This window comes from Mastacembelus armatus, chromosome 10, assembly GCF_900324485.2.
Source record: "Mastacembelus armatus chromosome 10, fMasArm1.2, whole genome shotgun sequence".
Classification (NCBI taxonomy): domain Eukaryota; kingdom Metazoa; phylum Chordata; class Actinopteri; order Synbranchiformes; family Mastacembelidae; genus Mastacembelus; species Mastacembelus armatus.
In genome coordinates this window covers 17,570,778-17,592,489 of record NC_046642.1, presented here as the reverse complement: position 1 = coordinate 17,592,489, position 21,712 = coordinate 17,570,778, and the positions used below count along the sequence as shown (strand labels likewise).

Here is a 21,712-nt window from a genome sequence, read left to right as displayed (position 1 = left end):
AAATTCATCAGCCACCTTCAGGCACTCATGCAGCAAAGCAACACATCCTACTGACCTAAGAAGAAAATAAGACTAGTCACAATCCTGTCACAGTCTCAGGATATATGAAACAGATGTTTTTAAGTTTGTCTTAAAAAAAAAAAAAACACACAAACGTGTAATAAAGAAGGAATCATAACTTAAAATTCTATTAAATTCTCTTTACAACATTAAATCCTCCAAAAATATTATCCAGGATATGTCATCTGTGTCCCCAGTGGTAGTCAGTCAAGAAACTTTCATCTTTCATTTTTCCAGTTAAACGTTTTTTTTTATTATTTCATGGAAATACAACATTATTTCAAATCCTTTGCAGGACCATTGTTGTACATTTTATACTCTTTTCTGAATTTTTTTGTACTTGAAAACATAATCACTTGTACAACAATATCATAAACAAAGCCTCATGTCACAAATGGAGCCATTGATGACAATAAATTACACTTGCCATGCTAAGGTTTCAAGATGATACATTTGTACCTTCATTTTTACGGGATCAACCTTTAAATGAAAAAAAAGTCAAAGTTGAATAAATATGATAAAAAGAGAGGAGTTACAAAAGAAACTTTCATTGAAAACAGAAAATCTTCAGAATAAGATCACAGGGCTGTTGGGGGGGGGGTATGTCTTAATGTGTTTTCCTTCATATGAAAAAAAAATAGGGACAATTTTGCATATTTTTGATAACACTGCTAAATCTAAAGCAAAAACCCAACAATAGTAAATACTGACTATATTTAGGAAACTGCCCTTTAATATCACTGACATTTTAGTTATGAGTTTTTTTTTTCCTTTATGTGCAGAGTTTGAGAGGTCAACCAGACCAAAATCATCCATTCACACTCAAAGCAGGTCAGTCTAGTACAGCAACCTAGAGGTATTTTCTAATCTTGTTTCTTCTGTTTTGCTTTTTTTTTAACTCTTGAAAAAGCAAACACATTTACCCAGATGAAAATGTGTCTTGTGCGAACTGTAAATGAGATCACTGTATTCATGTACAGAATATAAAATTTTTTTCCAACGGACAAAAAGAAAGAAAAAAAAAAAAAAAAAAAAACTGCTGATGAGGTTCCAGTCAGTAGTAGAGAGGCAAGTATACCAAGAAATGTGTAAATTAAAATATTAATAATTAAAAACAAGAACAATTACAACACTCAACACTTCACTTTGTTTAACAGTGAAATTTACAGCAGAACTGGTACTCAATAAAAATGTGCAAGGAAGAGGCAAGAAAACCAGTTTGGGGGTAGGTGAAATAAAAGCAAAAATAAAAATGTGATGTACCTTCATCCTCTTGTAAGTAAGCAGGTGTGGAAAAAGAAATGAAATATTTAAATCCATGACAAACATTTTATCATGAACATGGGCACATTAGGTTATTATACAAATGAGTGAGAGTGAAATGCATTATGATAAACAAGTCTGGTTCATAATAGAGGACACGCAAAATAATAGTACAGGTGTAGCTGGTGTCTGTGCGGATACTGTAGAGGATTTGTGTCATATCTTATTTAAACCATGGTAGATTTCCTTTTGTCTCAGCTTTTGATTGCAAATTGATTGCAAAGTGTTTATGACTGAATGAATGTAACTTTAAACAAGTTGACCCAGATTACAAGATAGAGATACTCTTTTGGCATTTGTGTCAGTGGTCCAATCCACAGGTGTGCAGCTGAAGAAATAAGAGAAGGCATGCATGAGTCTGAGTGAGAGCCACACAGATAGTAAAAAAAAAAAAAAAAGGCGTGAGTATACACTTCCACCTCTGGTGTGGTCTGCATATGGAGGTTTAAAGAATCCAAAGACAGTCACATTTCAGACAGAGAAACAGTTTGACAGCATTTGTCTTTGGATTCTTACAGATCATCTACACCTCTACAAGACCAGCAAGAGGCAGAAATTGGTATCACAGCTATGAATACGTATGTGTGTTTGATTAAGTGTGTGTGTGTGTGCGTGTGTGTGTCTGTTTGTATGTGTATGTGTGCACTATGTTTCTCAACAGGTGGTAGCCAGGGACTGGTGTATAGGAGGCTGGAAACAGCGGACATGCTCCACAGTAGAACTGTCTGTCTCCACTGCCTTCATGTACTTGTTAAGGATGGCAAAGATCTCATTGTTGAGGATCTGGTACTTCCTAATACGGTCTGCCATCTTCTTCAGGGGCTAGCAACAAAAACAGAAATAATTGGGTGTATCTGACTGAAACAGCTACAAAAAAAAAGAAGTAAAGTAGTATGTTTTTGCATATATAGGATGTCATATACCCACCACATTTTTGATGATCTCATCCTTGCCATCCTGTCTTTGGACTTTGAGCAGGTGGTAGCAGAAGTCAAAGAGGTCAAAACGACGCTGCTGTCCCAGCAGCACAATAATGGCACAGCCAGCCCAGTTCAGGCCATCTCCAAAGCACTGCCTGGAGATTCCATTAAGATGAGGCACATGTTTTAAGCAAATTTATGATGTACTTGCAAAATAATGTGCAATTACGTGCATATTTCTCTCAAATATTTTTATGCGAATATATATATTCCAGAAAATGTAACAATGGATGGTTTGATAGATGGATGGATGGTTGGTTTTACTTACTCTGCTGTAAACTCATGCGTACCCACAGGGATGCAGTAGACAAACTGCATGGCGCTCCACAGGCGGTGGAACTCCATACATTCGTCGACATGCATGACACCGTTGGTAGGTGGAGGCCCACGCCACACCCCGTCCTGCAGGAAGCTGCGTATGCGGGTCAGGATGACCTCAAACATGGAAAGGCCGCAGCACAGACGCTCTTTGGTCAGTAGGTCTCCCTCACGGGCAATGGCAATTTGCTGATTAAAAAGAACAGCCACAACAAAAAACTGCAATAAAATGCATCATTTTGCATTTTAGTTTTAATAGATTGGATATACTTTTATGTCTGTCAGCTCTCATAAAGGCCCTGGTAACTCACCTGTGGGGTTCCCAACCTCTCAATAAGAGGCACGAGGTGGAGAGGGGCATACTTCGCTTCCAACCTTTTCATCCTCACCTCCAGACGCTCTCCCTCTGTATGACACACAAACACAAGGAAGGACATGCACATGCTGTACAAAAAAAAAAAACTCATAATCAATGGGCACTGGACCTAATGTGAGTAATTTAACTTTTTTTACCCATCAACATTCAATTTACTGCTTCAAACCCTTTAGCATACCTTTGATGTAGACTCTGGGCAGGATGTTCTGGAAGGGGGCAGCATGAAGCAGGTCACACACTTCTTCCTGGGACTATGAGTTAAGCACAAGACAAAAATTGATCTTTTCAATCAATCTTTTTGGCCATCCTCACAGAGCATGCAGGTAGCCATGAGGTGATGCTGATTTTGCTTAATTCCTTCATTTTGTCTCAAAATCCATGCTGCAAGTAGGAATTATAGCATTTTAAACTCCCTTAAATAAGTCTTAGGAAAAATGACATGAGCTCCATACTGTAGCAGGATGTTGACATCAATATGTCAACACCATCTAGTATGCAGAGAAGGATCTAAGATAACAGAAGGAGTGTGTATGTGTGCACCATGATGCTATGTTTCACAATTACAGATTATATTTTGTCACGCTATACAGCCTCTCATCTAATCTGGTTTATCAGCAAGAGGTCAGGTTTACAACCACCTCATGAAATTTTCATCCTTCTGGAATAAATGTCAGTGTATAAATGTATACTCCAGCCATGTGATGTAGCAGGGTAACTCTTACTTCTCCAGCTTGGTTAGCTTGATGGTGATCATGGTTATTGTTAGTCGAGACAAAAAAAACTATATACATCAAATTAAACACAGAGAAGCAGCTTGTTGAAACCTCAACTAAGCGTGATGAACGAAAAGAGAGAGACATGCAATAGTAAGCGCAAGATGCACATAGCCAGACACACCCACGCACGCACACACACACACACACACACACACACACACACACAAACACACTAAACCTACAAGACTCAGTGCGGTCTGATAGAAACGGCAGCAACAGTGAGAACTGAGCAGTACCATGTAAACGGACATTACAGGCACCCAGAATCAGAAGAGAGTATGGAGTTAAGCACAAGACGGTACCGACAACCAGCCAGAAATGCTCTATTAGCTCTTCCATGGAAGACAAGGATATTCTGTCATGTGAGTGGCCAAATATTTTTTTCAGATTTTTATTATTTATTAAATTGACTTGATCAATTCTCTTTTTTCAAATATTTGGTGTCATGGATGAATTTTGACTTAGTTCCCAGTAAAATGAAAAGACACTAAAATGGCCTCAGTCCTTTTGCTTCCATGGCTGACTGGCAAACTAACATGGTGAAAAATAGAAAAACAGAAACACAGCAGCCCAACACCAACAAGAGATAAAGACATATTCAGTCTCTGTGTTATTGTGATATCAACAAGACCTAAATCCTTACCACCTGTGGTAGTTGCCAGCGTGTAATGAAAAATAGAGTTGTATTTCAGAAAAAAAAAAAACATAAAATATCCAACACACTTGACAGTTTCCATCTGTTACATTTGATTAAGAGAGGGAATCGACACCATAAATGGGGCAGAAACCATCAGGCAGCCAAGTTATTTGTCACCCACATAAAAAAACATGGGAGTTGAGGTAGCTGCATATTAAACGTGCCTCAGAAGGAATTAATAGATTCAGGGAGTGGGGTTGGAATAAAGGAAACAAATAAGACAGAGTACAATTAAATATACAATCAACACAAAAAAGGAGGGAGGGGAGATGAGAACAGGAGTATGGCATAATACTTACCAGAGCTTGTTCGATGAGCAGGCAGAAGAGGATGGCGTTTCCCACCTCCCTTAAGCTCTGAAAGACATCTGTCTTGAGCTCAGCATACTCAATGATATCCTTGAGCTGATGGTGGAAAAACTCCAGGATACCTGGAATGGCAAAAATAGAATGGAAAAATATAGTATCGATACCCTGCTAAATCCTCTTTACTGAGGAACATATACATTTTTACAGCCAGTTAGTAAGCATCTACAAATAGCTCATTGAAAATCTATTGCTAGCAGGATGAATTAGGATGATGTCATTGAGTCCACCTGGCTAGCCCTGACCCACATTTGATCCGAGCATCAGGCCCTCACAGCAGCGCATGGGAGGATCATTAACTGCTGACAGTAAGATCAAAGGCAGTAAGCCAGGTACAGAACTCAGAGTGCAGAACATCAGTAATCTACAGATTACGAAGTCCTCCTCATAGGGACATCCCATCTGACTGGCCTCTAATCTGCAAGCAGATCCGGCCAAAAGTAGCAGGTCAGAAAATACACAAATTGACATGCTTGAATGCCAGGCCTGAATTTTGAAGCATTTTGTTCATTGTATTATTCATTGTTCATTGTCCATTGTCCATTGCATACTGACAAATAAAGAAATAATTTATGATGCTTATTGTATTTATTTAATTTCAGAATATATCAGTTTATCAACCCATATAAAACTTGATTTCTGTTGTAGCAGATGAGACAATTCTCCAACATGCTGATCAACACCTCTCCTAATTGTTTTTACACTACTAGCAATTTGGCTCTTGTTGATTTACATGTTGACAGTGTTTTGCCTGTATGCTACAAATATTTCACTGCTCCAGGTTATAGTACAATCTTAATATGTACGTGCCATGTCCTGGCTGCGGTACTCACAGTGGTTCTCTGTGCACCAAACACTGCAGTAGTTGCTTCTTACCAATTCCACACACATTTCCCTTAAGTTATAATGCTTAAGATTAATCATGACACAAATCAAACCCGGTTTTTCATACTATTCAATAATAATACTAATAACACCAATGATGAAAATTGTTAGATGCACTGTAGCACTGAGGACTATAAGCTCACCAGGGGAACCATACTCATGGCGGGGTAGGCGGCAGATCTTCGGCATGACTTCTATCAGTGTTTTTACATACTGCAGTATGGTGCCCTGTAACTGCAAAATGACAAGGAAGACAGACACAGCACAGCAGGCAGGGGGAAGACGGGGCACAAAGACGGAATAAAAACACGACAGTAAGAATCCAGCACAATGAGGGGAGAGGCAACATGTCATACGGGTGGATTGGAAAATGAAGACAAATACCAGGCTTTTGACAATTTTTAGCAGCTCTTCCATCACTACAGCAATGCCTTGGTAACCAAGGAGACGGCAGATGGTCTTGAAGTGAGGTGGGCCAACAAAGTTTCTGTAGGAGCTGTATATGTGGGAGTAGGCAATGTTCAGAGGCTGAGAAGAAAGAAACAGTGTTAATCTGGAGGGGTAGGAAGATGTTTGTTTGTTTTTTTTTGCAAGATTTTAGGAAAATCATTACTGTTGTTTGAAATATAGTTCACTGATGGCAACATACCTTAGAACCATATAAGTAGTAAGGCTGCACATTGGCTGGCTTGTCTCTTTGAGGCTCCTGGGTGAAGGGAATGGCTGTACGTACAAAGCTGAGGAGAGAAACAAATGTTTCAATCCAAAAAGATAAAAAAAAAAAATGGCTTTGAAAAAATGAAAAGTATACAAAAATGGGTCTACAAGCTGACCGGTTTGTGGATCCATTGTAGCAGTAGTTTGGGAGGAAATCAAAGTTGAGCTCCCAGAAGACATGGAGAGTGATCCGTCCATAGGGAGCGGAGACGTTGTGGTTGGCCTCACGGAACATGGCGTCAAAGCTGTCCAGTGTCATGTGCTTGGACAGCAGTCGGTGGGTTAGTCTGTTGATCTCCAGCAGCCACTCCAGCTCCTGTCCCAGAGACACATAGAAGGGAACATAAAAAATTATTTCAACAGAGATGAGGTCTTAGTATGTGCGGCTACTTTCGGAGTGAAGCCCTGATGTGTGATCCTACCACTATGGAAGTGAGGTCCTCGCTCTCAAAGCGGCTGATGGCATGGTCCAGAGACTTGTACATTGCTGCTGAGATCCTCTGGGTGATCAGCCGGTTCAGGTCAATAGAGCGACCTAGAAGCTGCAAGACAAAAGAGAAACAGTTTAGAAAAATAACATCAACTTATACAAGCCAATGAGTAATTTTCAAACTCTCAACAAGTGCTTTTCATTTTTGCAGTACCTGAACGTGTCTCTGTTTGAGCAGTGTCTCATAGCGGTTTGATGGGGGGTAAGGGATTATCACGCCATAGTTTTTACACTCTGCTCTAAAGCGCTTGTCTAGGAGGACACTGTGGAACAACAGACGTAAGATTTATGTTTTTAAGTAGATAATTTCTGCAGAGATGGATACACTATCTGCCAATATTGCAAGTGTATGAAGAGCAAGACTCCTCTCCTACCTTCCAGCCATTGCTTTGTAGTAGGCAAATATCTGATCTGCTAATTTATAGACGAACTGATCAAAGCAGAGGTTTACCTAAAAAACAACACTGAAATTATGGTTTTACAGATTTATGCATTTCATATCTTAAAGACTAAATTAGTTTCAAGTGACATTACCTCAGCCTCGATTTCATCATAAAGGAACTGTTTCTTGAACTTAGTTAGGGCGTAGTATCCGCTGTCATTATACAAGTCTAGAGGATACAGCACATATCTGGAAGATGGAAAAAGGCAGTTACAGTACAGTCGAAAACATGGTCCAAATACTATGGAGGTTGGAAAAGTCTTACTCCATCATGGAGGGCTCCTTGGTCTCCAGGATGTGGTCAGTGAGGATCCATGGCATGGACATCTCAATTGGGAACTGGATTCTGCGGCCCATGGTCAGTTCCAGGAAGAACTCCCTGAACCACAGCTGGGACAGGTCACAGCACTGCTGCAGGGCCTCTGGACAGGGGCAGGAGGCAGAAAACAACAGAATTACTTTAAATGTCTACATATCTACAAGGATCGCCAGTGTACCATCAATACAATATTTCATTATGACAATTTACTGGGACTACTCACCACTGAAGTTGAGCAGGTGTGTGAAGAAAAATGATTGTTTGTGGAAGTCTTCTATAGCCACCACTATGGGTCCATCGAGACTGCTGCGGAGAGTCTTCTTAGACCCACTCTTATCTGCTATCAATGATTCCAGCATGGTGCGCACCATATACAGCTGCAGAGAGAGGGAAATGGACACAAATCATGTACAACCTACCAACCATAGTTTCTAACCTTAAGAATAAAACCCTTGCTCAAAGAGGTCCAAAATATTAAACAAAAATAATGTAGTTCGTGCAGAGAGTAGTAGAGCAGAGCGTTGCAAAGTTACACTATCCACTGTGCCTGTGCTGCCACACTGCCTGTCGAAAAATATACAGATAAAAAAGGTATTTGCAGTTTTTGTAGCTGTGTATTATGTGCTGTAACAGAGGGTAAAAAGTGAATAATTCAGATCTGCATCCCGTTTAACAAAAATATATCTGATTATCAGAATGACTGTGGTTCACAAGTTATTTTGTGATTGTGAAAAATAATGTCTGTGAAGATGGAACTATTTCCATTGAAGCATTCTGTTTGCCAGTAGTGAACAATCATTTAAGCACATTTACAGTAGTATACAGTACAATTTTGAGAGACTTATGCTTTACTTGAGTATATTTTGTACTATTTTATAGTGTAATTCCTACTCTACTACTTTATTTAAACTTTAGTTACCACTTTCCTTTGGCTTTACACAAAACATATGAAATATGATGTATTAGTATAGATTACAGGCCCTGCCCACCTACACAAGTGTGTAGTTCTTGTGGCTAATCAGACCTGCTCAGGTTGGAGTTTATTAAAATGTATATATGGTGAAGTCATCAAACATTATTTAGCAATGAAAAAATTAAGAGTTGTAACCGAAGTAAACCCCTCAAAATTCCCCAGAAGTATCTTAAGTCTTAAGCAAGGAGCACACTTTGCGATTTTTAATAGTCCTTCGCAATTGTTGCTTATCAGATTGTACGAAAGTGATCCCCATGTCACACTGTAGGATCTCAGTTGGATAATATCAGACTGTGTAACAGTCCAGACACATCAAAAATGGACGCACACAAGAAGACTTGACTGCAGTTTTACACCACTAATCCGTGGCAAGTTTAGACCCACGTTCTTAATTGGTAGGTAGCAGCAAACCGAAACAATCTGTAGCTTTAATTTTGTTCAGGACTTGCCTTGATAATAAAAACATAAACGTTATGATCTTCCAATTTTACAGCGCAAACTTGAGGTAATTTTGTTTCTAATTGAAACATCCTGCCTCTTATTAAAGAAACTTTACTTTTTTTCTTTTTACAAATAATGACACCAAAGTGTCCCCATATGAACGGTTTGCTGTTTCGAGAGGTGAATACATTAACATAGTGTATGTGTGAACAGGTACATTTACTTGAGCAATAACAGTACACTCATTGCGTCATCAGGTTCAGCGCTCCTATTGGTTCATCGTAAGTCAAGTCACACTGCAGGAAAGTGTCTGAAACCTTCTGATGATGCCAGAATTTCATCAGAGAAAAAAAGTTTATCACAACAGCCATTAATTGGCAGTTGATGAACATATCAAACCAGTGATCAAAGACTACAGATTTTAGCCTAGGATTACAGGAATCTTTTAGGATTTTTAAAATCGGTCTCCCCGACGACCAAAATCATACAGTGTGCGCCCCGCTTTAGATGATCTGAGCTCAAGAGTTTAGAGTGGGACAAACATGTCTCGCCTGTGTTTCATGTCTTACCTGTGTGCTGGATGGTCCAACAGCCCTGCGTGGCACTTTGATGTCAAATCCACCTTTTGGGTCCTTCTCTCCCCTCAGACAAGGGTCATTTGGAGGTTCCCTCGCCCCCTCCCAATCACAGACGGTCTTTCGAATGGCCTGAAGAACACTACAAAGAAAGCATGATTATAGCTCTGCTTCACCTCTTTAAGAGCCAAAAAACACAAGCATTTTAGGATTAAGTTTAATGTTTTATTTGAGCAAATCATCAGTGTACCTAATGAGGACATTCTTCTTCTTGCGTACAGCCTGGCGCAGGGGCTCTCTAAGGGTCATCTGGGCAAAGTCCTGAAGCGCTGCATAGATGGTATTCCTGATGGCCTGGTTGAACACTGACTCCATTCGGCCCATCAGTACCTACACAGTACATTACACAGCACCATTATCATCATTACCGTTATCATTATTATCAGCTCGGTCACAAGGGTTTCTGACTATCAGCTAAGTGTTAAAAGAATCATTTGACATTTCATGATTCATGAAACATGCTCATTTTATTTCTTGCAGAGAGGGGGAGGAAAAGATCAAAAGATCACTTCTGCTGTCTGTTCTTGAAAGATGCCCCGCAGTCATAATTTAAAAACACAGACCTGAAGAAATTTTGATTTGAATAGTAACAGTTTTCAATAAAAAGGAATGAATTAACTAATTCAAATTCTTAAAATGGCATTTTCCCCCTATTTTTCCTCTCTGAAGTTCTGCTGCTGGATAGAGGATGTCTCATACTCCATTCTCACTGGTCTAGTTACACACTGGACTACAACAGACTAAGCTAAGCTTCATATTCAGCAAACAGACACGAGGGGCATCAATCTTCTCATCTAACACTCAGCAAATAGGAGTGTTCTACCTGGAGTCCTTTGATCATGGCAATGACCTCCACCAGGGCAAATTTCTCTTCACTGGTGTAATTGTAACGTGTGGCCCGTTCATACTCCTCCGCTGTGCCTGGGCAATCCTTGTTGCAGAATTTATCTGTGGGATGTACCAGCTTCCACGAATACTGAGATACAAAGAAAACCATACACAGATGGAAGATACAACAATGGCAATACCAAATAAAGAATAAGCCACTAGCTTAACCCACACATACTGCCTGCCATTCAAACGTCTTGCCCAGGCCCTTGCTTTACTCACAACTTCCATGACGTGTGTGCTCCACTTGGAAAGCAGCTGCAGGCCCCTCAGAGCCAGGTCGAACAACTCCCTGTACTCCTCGTCGGACTTCTGGCTGTCCAGGCCAGACCCCGTCACCACTTCGCTGTTGCTGTAGCGTGCCAGTTCCGAGATGAAACGGATGTGGTCCTCCCTGATCTGCACCATCTGCTCACACAGGTTGTACTGTGGTGAGATGCTGCTCTGGGTGCATGTCCACCTGGGCACACAGTGGAGAAGATTGAGGGTTTTGCAGGTGGCATAGTGGTCAAACGTTTCTGCTTTTGCTTATGGTTCACAGTATTTCTAGATTTTATCTAGTTATGGAGATGGGCTGGGTTCCCTTACTTGGACTTGTTTTCTTCATAGTGAGCACTTGTCTCAATGTAGCGTGACAACTCTATCTGCATATCTCCAAATAGTGGCACCACTTGAAGCTAAAAACAAAACAAAACAAAACAAACAAAAAAAAAAAAACAGGAACAAACATCTCACTCACCAATTATATTATACACACACAAGTACACACCTGGATAAAAGAGATGCTGAAAAAGCAAATGTCTTACTTTGAAGAACTTGTCAATCTTGCTCAGGTTGATCCTCTTTTTTGCATCTAGTTTGTAGATATTACTCACATTCCCATCCATCAGGTACAGACCAAAGCCCATCACCTGACACAGAGAGAGGGGAAGATTTGTTTTAAAGTGACAAAGGACATTGAGCCAGCTGCAAGTAAGACTATTAGCTGTTACGGGTTGACGGCATGTTAAGCTGTCAAATATGTACCTTAAGCAGCATGTGTTTCTCACTTGGTGTCAAATACATCTTGTTCTCGTAATAGTCGACACAGATGTTGACAATGTCGGCCAAAAGTTCCTCGTAGCCAGGTATCACCTCCAACTGTTGGTGCAAGCACTACACAGAGGCAGGGATTGGACAGGAATAAGTCACCTCCAGTTCAAACAGCGATTCATTTTGCAGACAAATGACAGACAGGGTTTGTTCTGTCCTGCTGGTACAGTGTATATTAGCATTGACACTACTGTGAAGACCTGTCTGTCTTGGCAATTAATTCAGTTCCACCACAGCAATGACAATCTCACAACCTGGCAATAATATTTCAGTTTGCAAGTTGAATGATTGCTCATATCATTCAGCTTCTTCAGCAGGTCAAACATTAGTTAGGTTGGGTTTGATAGGCCACCCACACCCACACATTATCCACTGCTTGCTGCTTCAGGCTTACAGAGGGGCTAGTGCTGGTTAACTGTACGAATGGTAGGTTAACTGTTTAATTGCTGTTTTCATCAGACTGCATAATATGTTCATGCACTTAGCCACAGTCACACAACACTTTGGGGAAAGCACTGAGTACAAATATTAGTCATTCATCCGTGAGTCATAAATTGGTCTCACAAGTTATTTCCTAAAATATTCAATCAGAAACTTTGAAGCTTATTATAGACTGAACAGAGTATTTAGGTGCAGCTTTTATCAAAAGGTTCAAAGGGGTAATTTTTACAAAGATGCACTGAGAAAACCCTTGAAAAGACCGTACAACATTAGTACAGCGTACAAAAAAAAAAATTTGTTCATTCAAAAAGTCAAACTTCCCTCCTCTGTGTCCTCAGTTGCAATTTTAGACCGCATGCTGTAAAGAGAGGCTAGATTCTGCACACCAACCTGAGTGATCCTGTTGTGGTTGGCTAAAAACATGGATAGATTCTGGGACTCTTGGATGGACTGGGGGTCAGCCATCTTCCTCAGGAACTGAGCTGCCCTGAAGACAGAAGAGGGAAATATGCACTGAGCTCTTCGGATGAAAAGAAAATGCATTCAAATTTCTTTATTTATGGTAAGCTACCTTTTGTAGGCGGAGTGATCATTCTTGACACTACACTTCATATTTTTCAGCTCGTCCAGCACTGCAAACATGTTGATGAACTTGCCCAGTGTGAGCAGGTAGGCCTCAGACACAAAGTCCTTCCTTCTCTCAGCGTGGCACAGACGCTTCACTTCACTACAGAATCGTTCTATGGCTTTCCGCTGCAGAGACAGAGAAACCAGGTTAAATTAAATTGAATGAGAATTTCATCAACAAGGATTTACATCACAAAAAATCACAACTTTCTATGACCCTGTTGGGGTATCGCCCAGTGTGTCTCCAGATCTAAAAGACTGGCAGCTGAGTCTTACCTGGAAGTACATGAACTTCATGAGTTTGGTCACTTCAGGTTCCAACACCTCCACGGTTTTCTCATATATCTCCACTCTGTTAGGCTGCTCATTGCATTTCACCTAGCAAACACAAGAGGGAGCCATGATACAGTGTGCTTGCTTGCAGGTAAACATGAATTAAAAGAATTTGCTAAAGTGCTTTTTTTTCTCCTCTCCCTCCAACCACCAAGGTTTTTCATATTTAAGGTTTATTTTCCAGTTTAGGGAAATGATACATGCTATAATAAAGTCACTGCCAAATATAATAATAATAATAATAAATTATAATAAAGTAACAAACTGTTGAGGTGCATTTGTTTGAAGCCAATGACTAGATCTATCTTCAAATTATCCTATGATGTAGTTAGTCAAAAAGTCTCTCAATCCAACAGCAGCTGTACAATGAGTTTAGCGACCTTTGCCATTGTAGCACAGTATTACTATGTTTATCTGTATATTCATTCCTTATCCCTTTATGACTGCATAGAACAAGCCCGCCAGAGCATATCTTTACATTTTTACATGCTGCAGTGCCATTTCGTGATAATGTGATGACGTATATGGAACGTAGGAAGGGCTGTAACCAGCAGACCATAGCTATAACCAAGCTACGGTCTGCATTATAGTAGTTTTGTTACGAGCGCATTTTTATGAGATTTGTGCAAAGTCGTTTGCGTTAGGAAATGCATGATATGAAAGTGTAACTCCTCCACTTTTATATGCTAAAAGAATTATTATATATTAAATATAGAAACATTATCTTATTTGGTAACAGTTCTACAGGCATTTAAAAATAGATATCCAAATGAGATCAGGGGCACTCCCATCGGTTTAAAAGAGTTAACAGGCTGCCAAATGATGGGGAACTTGCATGCTGAAAGTGACAGCCGACTGACATGGGCACATCACAAACATTTTCATTTTACTAAAGAATTTCCATTACTTTTGGTTTATTATTTTTGGATCTCTTTTCCGTCAAGATTGAGTGTGCTGAACAGACGTCAGATCACAAAGAGATTAGGTATTTTATTTAGCACAGGTATGTGTTTTACCTGAGGAATGGCTCTGGAGCAGCTTCTCCACGTGTAAAGCATTACAGCATATTCATGCCCTTCCTCCAGCATCTCATTCTGCACCAACGAACAACATAAAAAAAAAATACATCATTACTCCCTAATGCACAGTTATTTCAATAGTGTAGTGTGGAGTGCATGCCTTAATTCCTTGCATGCTTTACATGATTAATATGTTTAGCAATGCAAAATTTTGCAAAGACATTTAATAATTCCATCCATGTAAAACATCTCAGAAAAGTCACTCATTCCAGGATGAATGTGGCATGATAAATATTTAAAAAGAGGAACAATTCTTCCACTGAGAAGTAGGTGAGATAAATTTTCCCATCACCCTGGCTAAAGGAGTAGCATCTGCAAATAGATCAGCTTCAACCTCTATGGGACTTCCTGCTTAAATAACATAAAACAAAGCACTACTTCCCCTCTTTACCAGTCAAATCACACTCTACATTCATTGACCATCAGGGAAAAGAGGTTTAGTGGTACATTCCCTGCCTGATTCACCAGTGTGTGAGGGGAATGTGTGTCTGCATGAGTGTGCATGTATATGTGTGTGTCCTGCCCCAGGCTTAGCCAAATCCAAACAAAAGAGCCAAATGATAATCGAGTCAGAAAAAAACAACGCTCTCTTTAAGAGCATAGAGCTGCTTCCCACAGCTGCCTTTGTGTGCACTGAAAGGGGAACAGCAACTATTCAAGATAGACAGAAAGATATTTATTCGACCAGTCAGATGTGAAGAACAATATGATGGTAAACCATGACATGTTGCTTTAAAAAGTGGATCATAGATCTCACCATGCTGGAGTGGACTGTGGCTTGTTCTATATAACGGGCGATGCCAGTCACAAATGCATTCCTGTCTTCGAAGTTGGTGTCAAAATTAGCCTGCAGAAGGGGGAAGAAAGGTGTGAATGTACACTGAAAACAACTGAGCAACTGGGGATAATGGTTTTGGCTGAAACTGTGTGTGTACCTGATACATGATAGAAGAGGGAGGAGGTTCGATACATGGCTGCTGGTCCGGGAGAGGCAGCTCCTCCAGCAGGTCCACATTGGACAGAGCATCCTCCAGGGTCACGTGGGTCGTCATGGTAACAAAGTGTCACTCACACAACACCCCAATCTGACAGGAAGAGAGGAAAAAAAGAGTAATAAGTGATAAGGGGGCAGAACAAACTTTATTACAAAAAGCCAAAAGCTCCAGGATCGGACAAGACATGATTTAGAACACTGACTCCAAGCCTAACGTACACTTGGATATATTTCTGTAGTTGCCTGGATTGTGGATCAAGATAAAACTGATAAAACAGACTTTATGGTTTGACTTGTAAAAAAAATAAAATAAAATAAATAACAATCACACAACCTATAACAACTGAATACTAAATGTTGGAAGAATAAAAAGCAAATTAGTACAGAAGCAGAAACAATTAACCATAGGTAATTAGGAAACAGCATAGATAAATATAATGGATAGATTAGATTGATTTATCTAAAAGTAATGGACAAACAGTTAAAATAGAAAGCTAAAACTAAAAAACAGTTGGAATACATGAATAAAACTAATGGATGGATAAAGAGCACAACTAGCACAAACAGAAATAATTGGCTTAAAGCAGTAAAGCATCAGGTGCAATAGTTACATTCATGTAAGGGACAAAGAGGGTGATAGTTCTAATTTAATAGATAAAAGGTTTAACTAGCCAATTTAAAGTAGCCTAAATGAAGAAAGGCTGAATAATTGGCTCAAATTATTGAATAGGAGTTGAAAGGGACAAATAAACAGGTGGAACAGGAAAAAATTAATGATTAAAAAAAATACAAAAATAAAAAATAAGTAAATATAATTTGTAAAATAAATAAATAGATGAAACGGCTGAAGCAGTGACATAGTGGACCAAACCAAATGGACCTAATCCTTCTATCATCATTGAAATATACCACATGAATAGGCAATCTTATTTCCTCTTACAAACCCTGTTTGGGCTGTGGTGCATTCTGTTCACCCTGCACCTGTATCTTCTCCCATTTCACAATACACAACAATAAGAGGAAGTAAAGGGCAGAGGCCCCTCACTGTTTCCTTTTCAACTTCGTATTTGACTAGAAGAATATTTGAAGCATATAATTCTTGAAATGCCACACGGCCGGAAATCTCATTGGTCTGAGAATGTCGAAGAAAGCAGTCTAGCAATGCATGACATTTTGGCAAACACAAGATGTGCTATCTTACAAAGACAGTGGACCCACTGGCAATGACAAAAGCTGCAAGAGAACTGTAAAATGTGTAGGTGATGGAGAAAAATGTTTATACAGGCTGAACTTCAGGGTGGCATATATGAACATGCAAATGGAGACTCAGCTCTTGCGCAAGGCCATCATTGTACAGCTGCTCTACCCGATTTGTCCATGGAATATCTGGCTAACCCCTTATGAAACTAAACAGTCCTATTATTGCCCTCTCCTCATAAAGCAACAGCCCAGCCAAAGCAGTGTGTATATCATGTGCCTCTCACAAATCTGTATTTTGCGTCTGACCTGGAGAACGGGGCGCACAGCGCTGATAATCAGCTTTGTATTCACAGCCAGAAAAAGCAAAACTAGAGCCAAGAGGGCCAGGGGTCAAACATCAATGAGAAAAGTGGCAGATAGAACTAAACATGGCAGTCTCCCTCCTCCTTGTCACAGGTAGACAAAGTGCACACAGGAACAGAAGGTAAGGTTTTGCACCCAAGTTATAAAACAGTTCATGGATACAGTTATTTTATATTCATTGGAATGCATAAGTTATGTGGTCTTATGCAGTTGCAGCTTTTTATTTGTCCTGGCAGGCAGCCACAGGACTAAAGTTCAAACGAACAGACAGATGAACCGAACTACTTCCAAAAATGAAATACTGCTGAACAGAAGTCAAATGTCAAAACTGCAGCATGCTGACAACTGACAGACAAAATTAGTATTAAGCTTGCCTTAGGAGATGCACAGTAATTACAACACAAATACACAGACACATTATTGTTGGTCAAACCACCACGTACAGAATTACTAACATGACGGCATGCGAACTATGGAGAGGGTGGGTGATGTTTCCTGTCAAACTGTCAGTTTGGTTACATGAACAAAGTATGGAGCAGCATGAGGTGAATAGCCAGACTTGAAGCCAGCATAATGAGCTGTCAATAGGCCTTCCACATGCAGATGATATTGAGGTAAAATATGTTAAATCTATGCTGTTATATCCTTTTACCATTATAATCAACATATTGTCAAAATCTCTAATATTGTTATAATGCAAATGGTGATGACTGCTGACATTACTTCTCACTTCCATACAGTAACACTGACATACTGGGAGACCTCTTCCTGACTAGTCTAACAAACAATGAAGAGGGGATTAATTTTGCTATACTGCAAGTATGAAAATCAAATAAATGAAGATCCGCAGGTTTTTAATGAAGCTGGTGTACGTAGATGAAATGTTCAAATGAAATGTCAGTGCCAATTTTAACTCTGGTGTGCTGCTAAAAGCCTATGATGGTTGAGTTACTATCTGCATTTCCACTGCACTTTACACTGCTGTGACTTCATAACAGCAGATATTCACATGGTTTCTGTTTCTTTTAAGACAGCGTTGGTTATTTTTAAATGTTCAGCTTATAGAAAATGAAACATGCCACCTGCGATATGAGGTTTTGTCACACAGACAAACATGCTCAGTGCTACTAAACTCCCATCTGTGCTTGGGAATACAGGCGCAGACTGAAGCCTGGGTTAGCTGAATAAACTTCCCCACTCTATCTCAGACCCTGCTCAACAGTTGGTGTGTGTGTGTGTGTGTCTGTCTTTTGTGTGCATCTTTACAAGAAGAAGGGGCCCTTCATTCTCTTCTAGACACTTGGTAACATGGCCTCAGGCCTCTATTACATCTCAACAACTATGTAAGACCAAACAAGACAAAACTCTTTGAATAAATTCCAGTAGTACAGTATAGTAGTTTGACTTCTGAGTAACTTAAACAGAGAAAATAAATTAGATGCATAGCAAAAATCCCCCAGGCCAACCTGATATTACAACTAAAGCTGCTTTGCACTAAGAGCTTGGGTCAAATCTACTCATGACAGCACTAAACCATGTGGGTATTGAGTGCTCCAAATATTACAGCTAAAATAAAGAAGACAAATGAGACAGGGTAGAGGAGATAGAAAAATAACAAAAAGCAGCTTTAACACATATGACACACAACTTTTAGAAGAAAATCATGACAAATATGAGCTGCTAACACTTGTGTATTACATATACCCTGAGAGAAAGACACAGTCAAAGAAAGTGTGTCAACTCCAGGGTCAGACCAGTCAATGGGATCTCCCCCACAAGGCAAGCTTTGTAATTTATCTTCATACACACAACACAGTGAGATCTGATCAGTGTTAAAGAAATTGAATCTTGTGCATTTAGATGCACATGATAATTTACCGCACACAGTGACTGGCACAGGCATGGACATTAGTTCAATGCACGTTCTAGCAGGATCAGTGCAGTCTACAGTGTGTGATCATGTGCAGGATGCTGGCTGGCTAAGGTATTTGACAGGCTGGTCGTCAAAACTGCTGTTGTCTCATAACCCGCATGATGTCACGCTCTGCTTTTAGATGGACAACAATGAACAGCACATGACTATGGAACAAGCAAAGAAGAAAAAACAATAGATAAACCAAGCTAACATGACCAAGCCTGGGAGGTAGAGGAGGGTAATAAAACCTGTTCTAACATCTCAAATTTATATTTGCATAATTTCTTTCCACGTTTTTAATAAAATTGCTTCATAGCTTTACCTTAACGTAGCGAGTGTCAACTTTATTGCAACATTAAGGAAAGAGTAATGAGTTATGTTTTTTTTTTTGTTTTTTTACCTCTACTTCTCTTTTCTTCAGGTGGCAGGTTAGTTGTCTATGTCTATAAGCCTTTATTTTTTAATATACTCAACTGAAAATAAAACAGCAACAGTATTGTCAGTTAATGGCTGCTCATAATAAAGTTGTCTGGTGTGCAGCGAATGGCTACAACAATATTTACAATATAGTAACACATATAACTGCAAGGCCACAAAACAGATATTGCAACAAATTCCATACTAGGCCTGAGACTACAGCTCTCAGTCGATTATTTTTTTCCAACTATTAGTTTGTACAACGTCACATAATGTGTTAAAGAGGTTCTCAGACATGAAGTCAAATGTCTTGTTAAGGTAAGATACGGTTTATTAATACAAAAAGGGAAATTTAAAATAGTTTCGTCCAACCAGCCATTTAAAGCCCCAGATATTCAACTTTCAATGAAACAAAGCAGAGAAAGAAAGTAGCAACATCTAGATATGCTTTATCACCATGTCCTTTCCTACTTGTTTCTCCATTAGAGGTTTCTTCCTTTTTCCTTCCTGCACAGACTGTAAAGCTCGTCCATGTAGCTATATGAAGTGTCTGAATAACATATACTTATATATTAGTGAGATACTGAGATTTTGCATGGATGAGTATTAGTTTCACACCAGTATTATCATTACATCACTGCTTGCTGGTGAGGGGCTGGCATACTGATTTACAACTCTGAGTCTGACACAGTGGCGACAGCAGATTCACGTTTCGGGACCAAGAAATCGGAAAAAGAGGAGCTGAAAAAAAAAAAAAGAAAGAAAAACAGCACATTTAAGAATTTGCGCGAAACGGAAGTGGGTGAACCTGTCAACTTGTGCATCAGTGACAGGCCTGCAAGTCTGCGGCTGTGTCTGTGCTGTGTAACACGCTGCGCCCTGTCGGCCGGGTGGATCAAAGGGGGGCGGCGAGAAAAAAAAAAAAAAAAAAAAAAAAAGAAACATGAGAGAGGGTGATGATGTGAAATCGAGCCAGCTGAAGCATCACACTCGCTCATCTTATCACGGAGCACATCTCTTTTCTAAAAAAAAAAAACGGCTTTCTGGTCTGATAATCATTTAGGCGATCCATCATACATCAGTGCACTTGCTCCACAGAAACCCTCTCCTCACCCCACCCATCTCAGCGTGTGTACGATGCCGCTGTAAGCCCATTCATGTGGCCACATAATCCGCGAAAAACGCGACGCTCAGCCCGCCGGTTCACGGACGTCGATCTCTCCGGGATCCTCCTCTCGGCTGGTATGTTTGTGCACGGACTGATAAGTAACGGGAAAGATGCAAGGTGCGAGGAGGAAACGCGAAAAAAAAAAAAAAAAAAAGCTCTCTGGTCTCCAGCCATCATCACTACCCAGCGCACATCACCAGCACCCTCTTCATCTCCAGTGCTGCGGCTCCATCCGCCGCTACTTTTGCCACATACCTGTAAATTGCATGTCCGTCCGGCGGGATACAAAGACGGGCGGACGGTGTCGCGGTCTGCGACGGCGATCCGACGTTTCTTGGCGTTTTCCTGGTCTCCTGTACCGATTGATGCTCTAGTTTCACCCAGCACCTACCCAGTGCTAATCCTCCCCACACAAAGAGCAGAAAATGGCTGCAAGTGCATTTTCTTAAAGGGACAGCCGCAGCTGACGGAGACGGTGATGGTGAGGGCCTCCGCCGTGTTGATTCTGCCCATTACAGCTTTTATTATTACTGTTTTACGGAAAACTTCTTATACCTGCAGCCGATATGTACTGCTTTCCCCACTTTCAATTACTAACGTTAAAAGCTTCATTGTTTAGTGTATTTGAGCAGGGAAAGTGGTGACCAGGTAAACTCTAATCCAACAGGCTAGAGAGAAAAATATTTTTTTAAAATCTTTGTAGGGTTATAGTGTTTTTACAATGTTCATTGTGATAGTGTATCAGTTTTTGATATTCTTTTTTGTCCCAATATAATTTTTTATAGTGCATATTGGAGACAAGTGAGCTATAAAACTGTTTCAATGACACACGACCCTGATGGAAGGATGCCCACTTTCCTCACTTGGTTTATCGTAATTATGGATATATATACTGTAATTAATCTCCCACTTTAATATATACAGTATATTGGTGTATTGATCTTTTAAAATCTATAAAATAAAAGTATGATGTATAATAATTGATTGGCTAACTCGCTGCACAGACAGGTGGCCTATATGAAGCTCGATTTGAGTGGTTCTTTATAACTTTCTTGATGGTTATAATGACAACACTTTTTTTGGTGTAGATTATCATTGTTTTTGGCTCTGTAGGCCTATGTCTAGGTATTTTGTGACAGTACAATATGGTAAAAATCTTTTCTGAGCCCCAGCACAACATGCAGCTTGGTTCATTGATGAGTTTCATGATCAGCTGCATGTCAAGATCCCAAATTCTCTTCACACTGGCCCCAGTAATGAAGGTATTTGATATTAGACACTAGAGTCAGTGGCAGCTTCAGGAAGTTTTCTTTATTTCTGAAATGCAAGTGTATCAAATACTTTATTCTCAATTGCAGTAATAAAAATATGCAGAAATTCTATGTGGAAAAAGAAAGA

General features: G+C 39.9%; 1 protein-coding gene across 1 annotated transcript; it reads right to left on the bottom strand.

The window, feature by feature from the left end:
• Nucleotides 1-288: 288 nt before the first annotated feature.
• Nucleotides 289-20,735, bottom strand: cyfip2 (cytoplasmic FMR1 interacting protein 2). Its single transcript, XM_026329749.2, has 30 exons — nt 20,570-20,735; nt 15,193-15,342; nt 15,015-15,104; nt 14,195-14,272; nt 13,122-13,223; nt 12,790-12,971; nt 12,609-12,705; nt 11,712-11,840; nt 11,492-11,596; nt 11,274-11,362; nt 10,908-11,145; nt 10,621-10,773; nt 9,988-10,127; nt 9,732-9,879; nt 7,972-8,125; nt 7,695-7,851; nt 7,522-7,618; nt 7,362-7,438; nt 7,142-7,250; nt 6,920-7,039; nt 6,614-6,813; nt 6,430-6,517; nt 6,165-6,308; nt 5,924-6,014; nt 4,830-4,960; nt 3,236-3,308; nt 2,993-3,087; nt 2,632-2,870; nt 2,311-2,458; nt 289-2,205 (listed from the first exon to the last, which is right to left on the bottom strand). Exons 2-30 carry the CDS (start codon nt 15,307-15,309, stop codon nt 2,038-2,040), a joined length of 3,759 nt encoding a protein of 1,252 aa, XP_026185534.1. The 5' UTR covers nt 15,310-15,342; nt 20,570-20,735; the 3' UTR covers nt 289-2,037.
• Nucleotides 20,736-21,712: the final 977 nt, after the last annotated feature.

Bases quoted from the DNA above. Each gene is read 5' to 3' on its own strand.
- cyfip2 (XM_026329749.2), bottom strand. From the start codon at position 15,309: ATGACGACCCACGTGACCCTGGAGGATGCTCTGTCCAATGTGGACCTG. The intron at 11,841-12,608 runs GTTGGTGTGCAG...GCCTCTGTGTAG, and splicing joins ACCACAACAGGATCACTCAG to TGCTTGCACCAACAGTTGGA. The intron at 7,040-7,141 runs GTACTGCAAAAA...TTTGTCTTGCAG, and splicing joins TCAAACAGAGACACGTTCAG to CTTCTAGGTCGCTCTATTGA.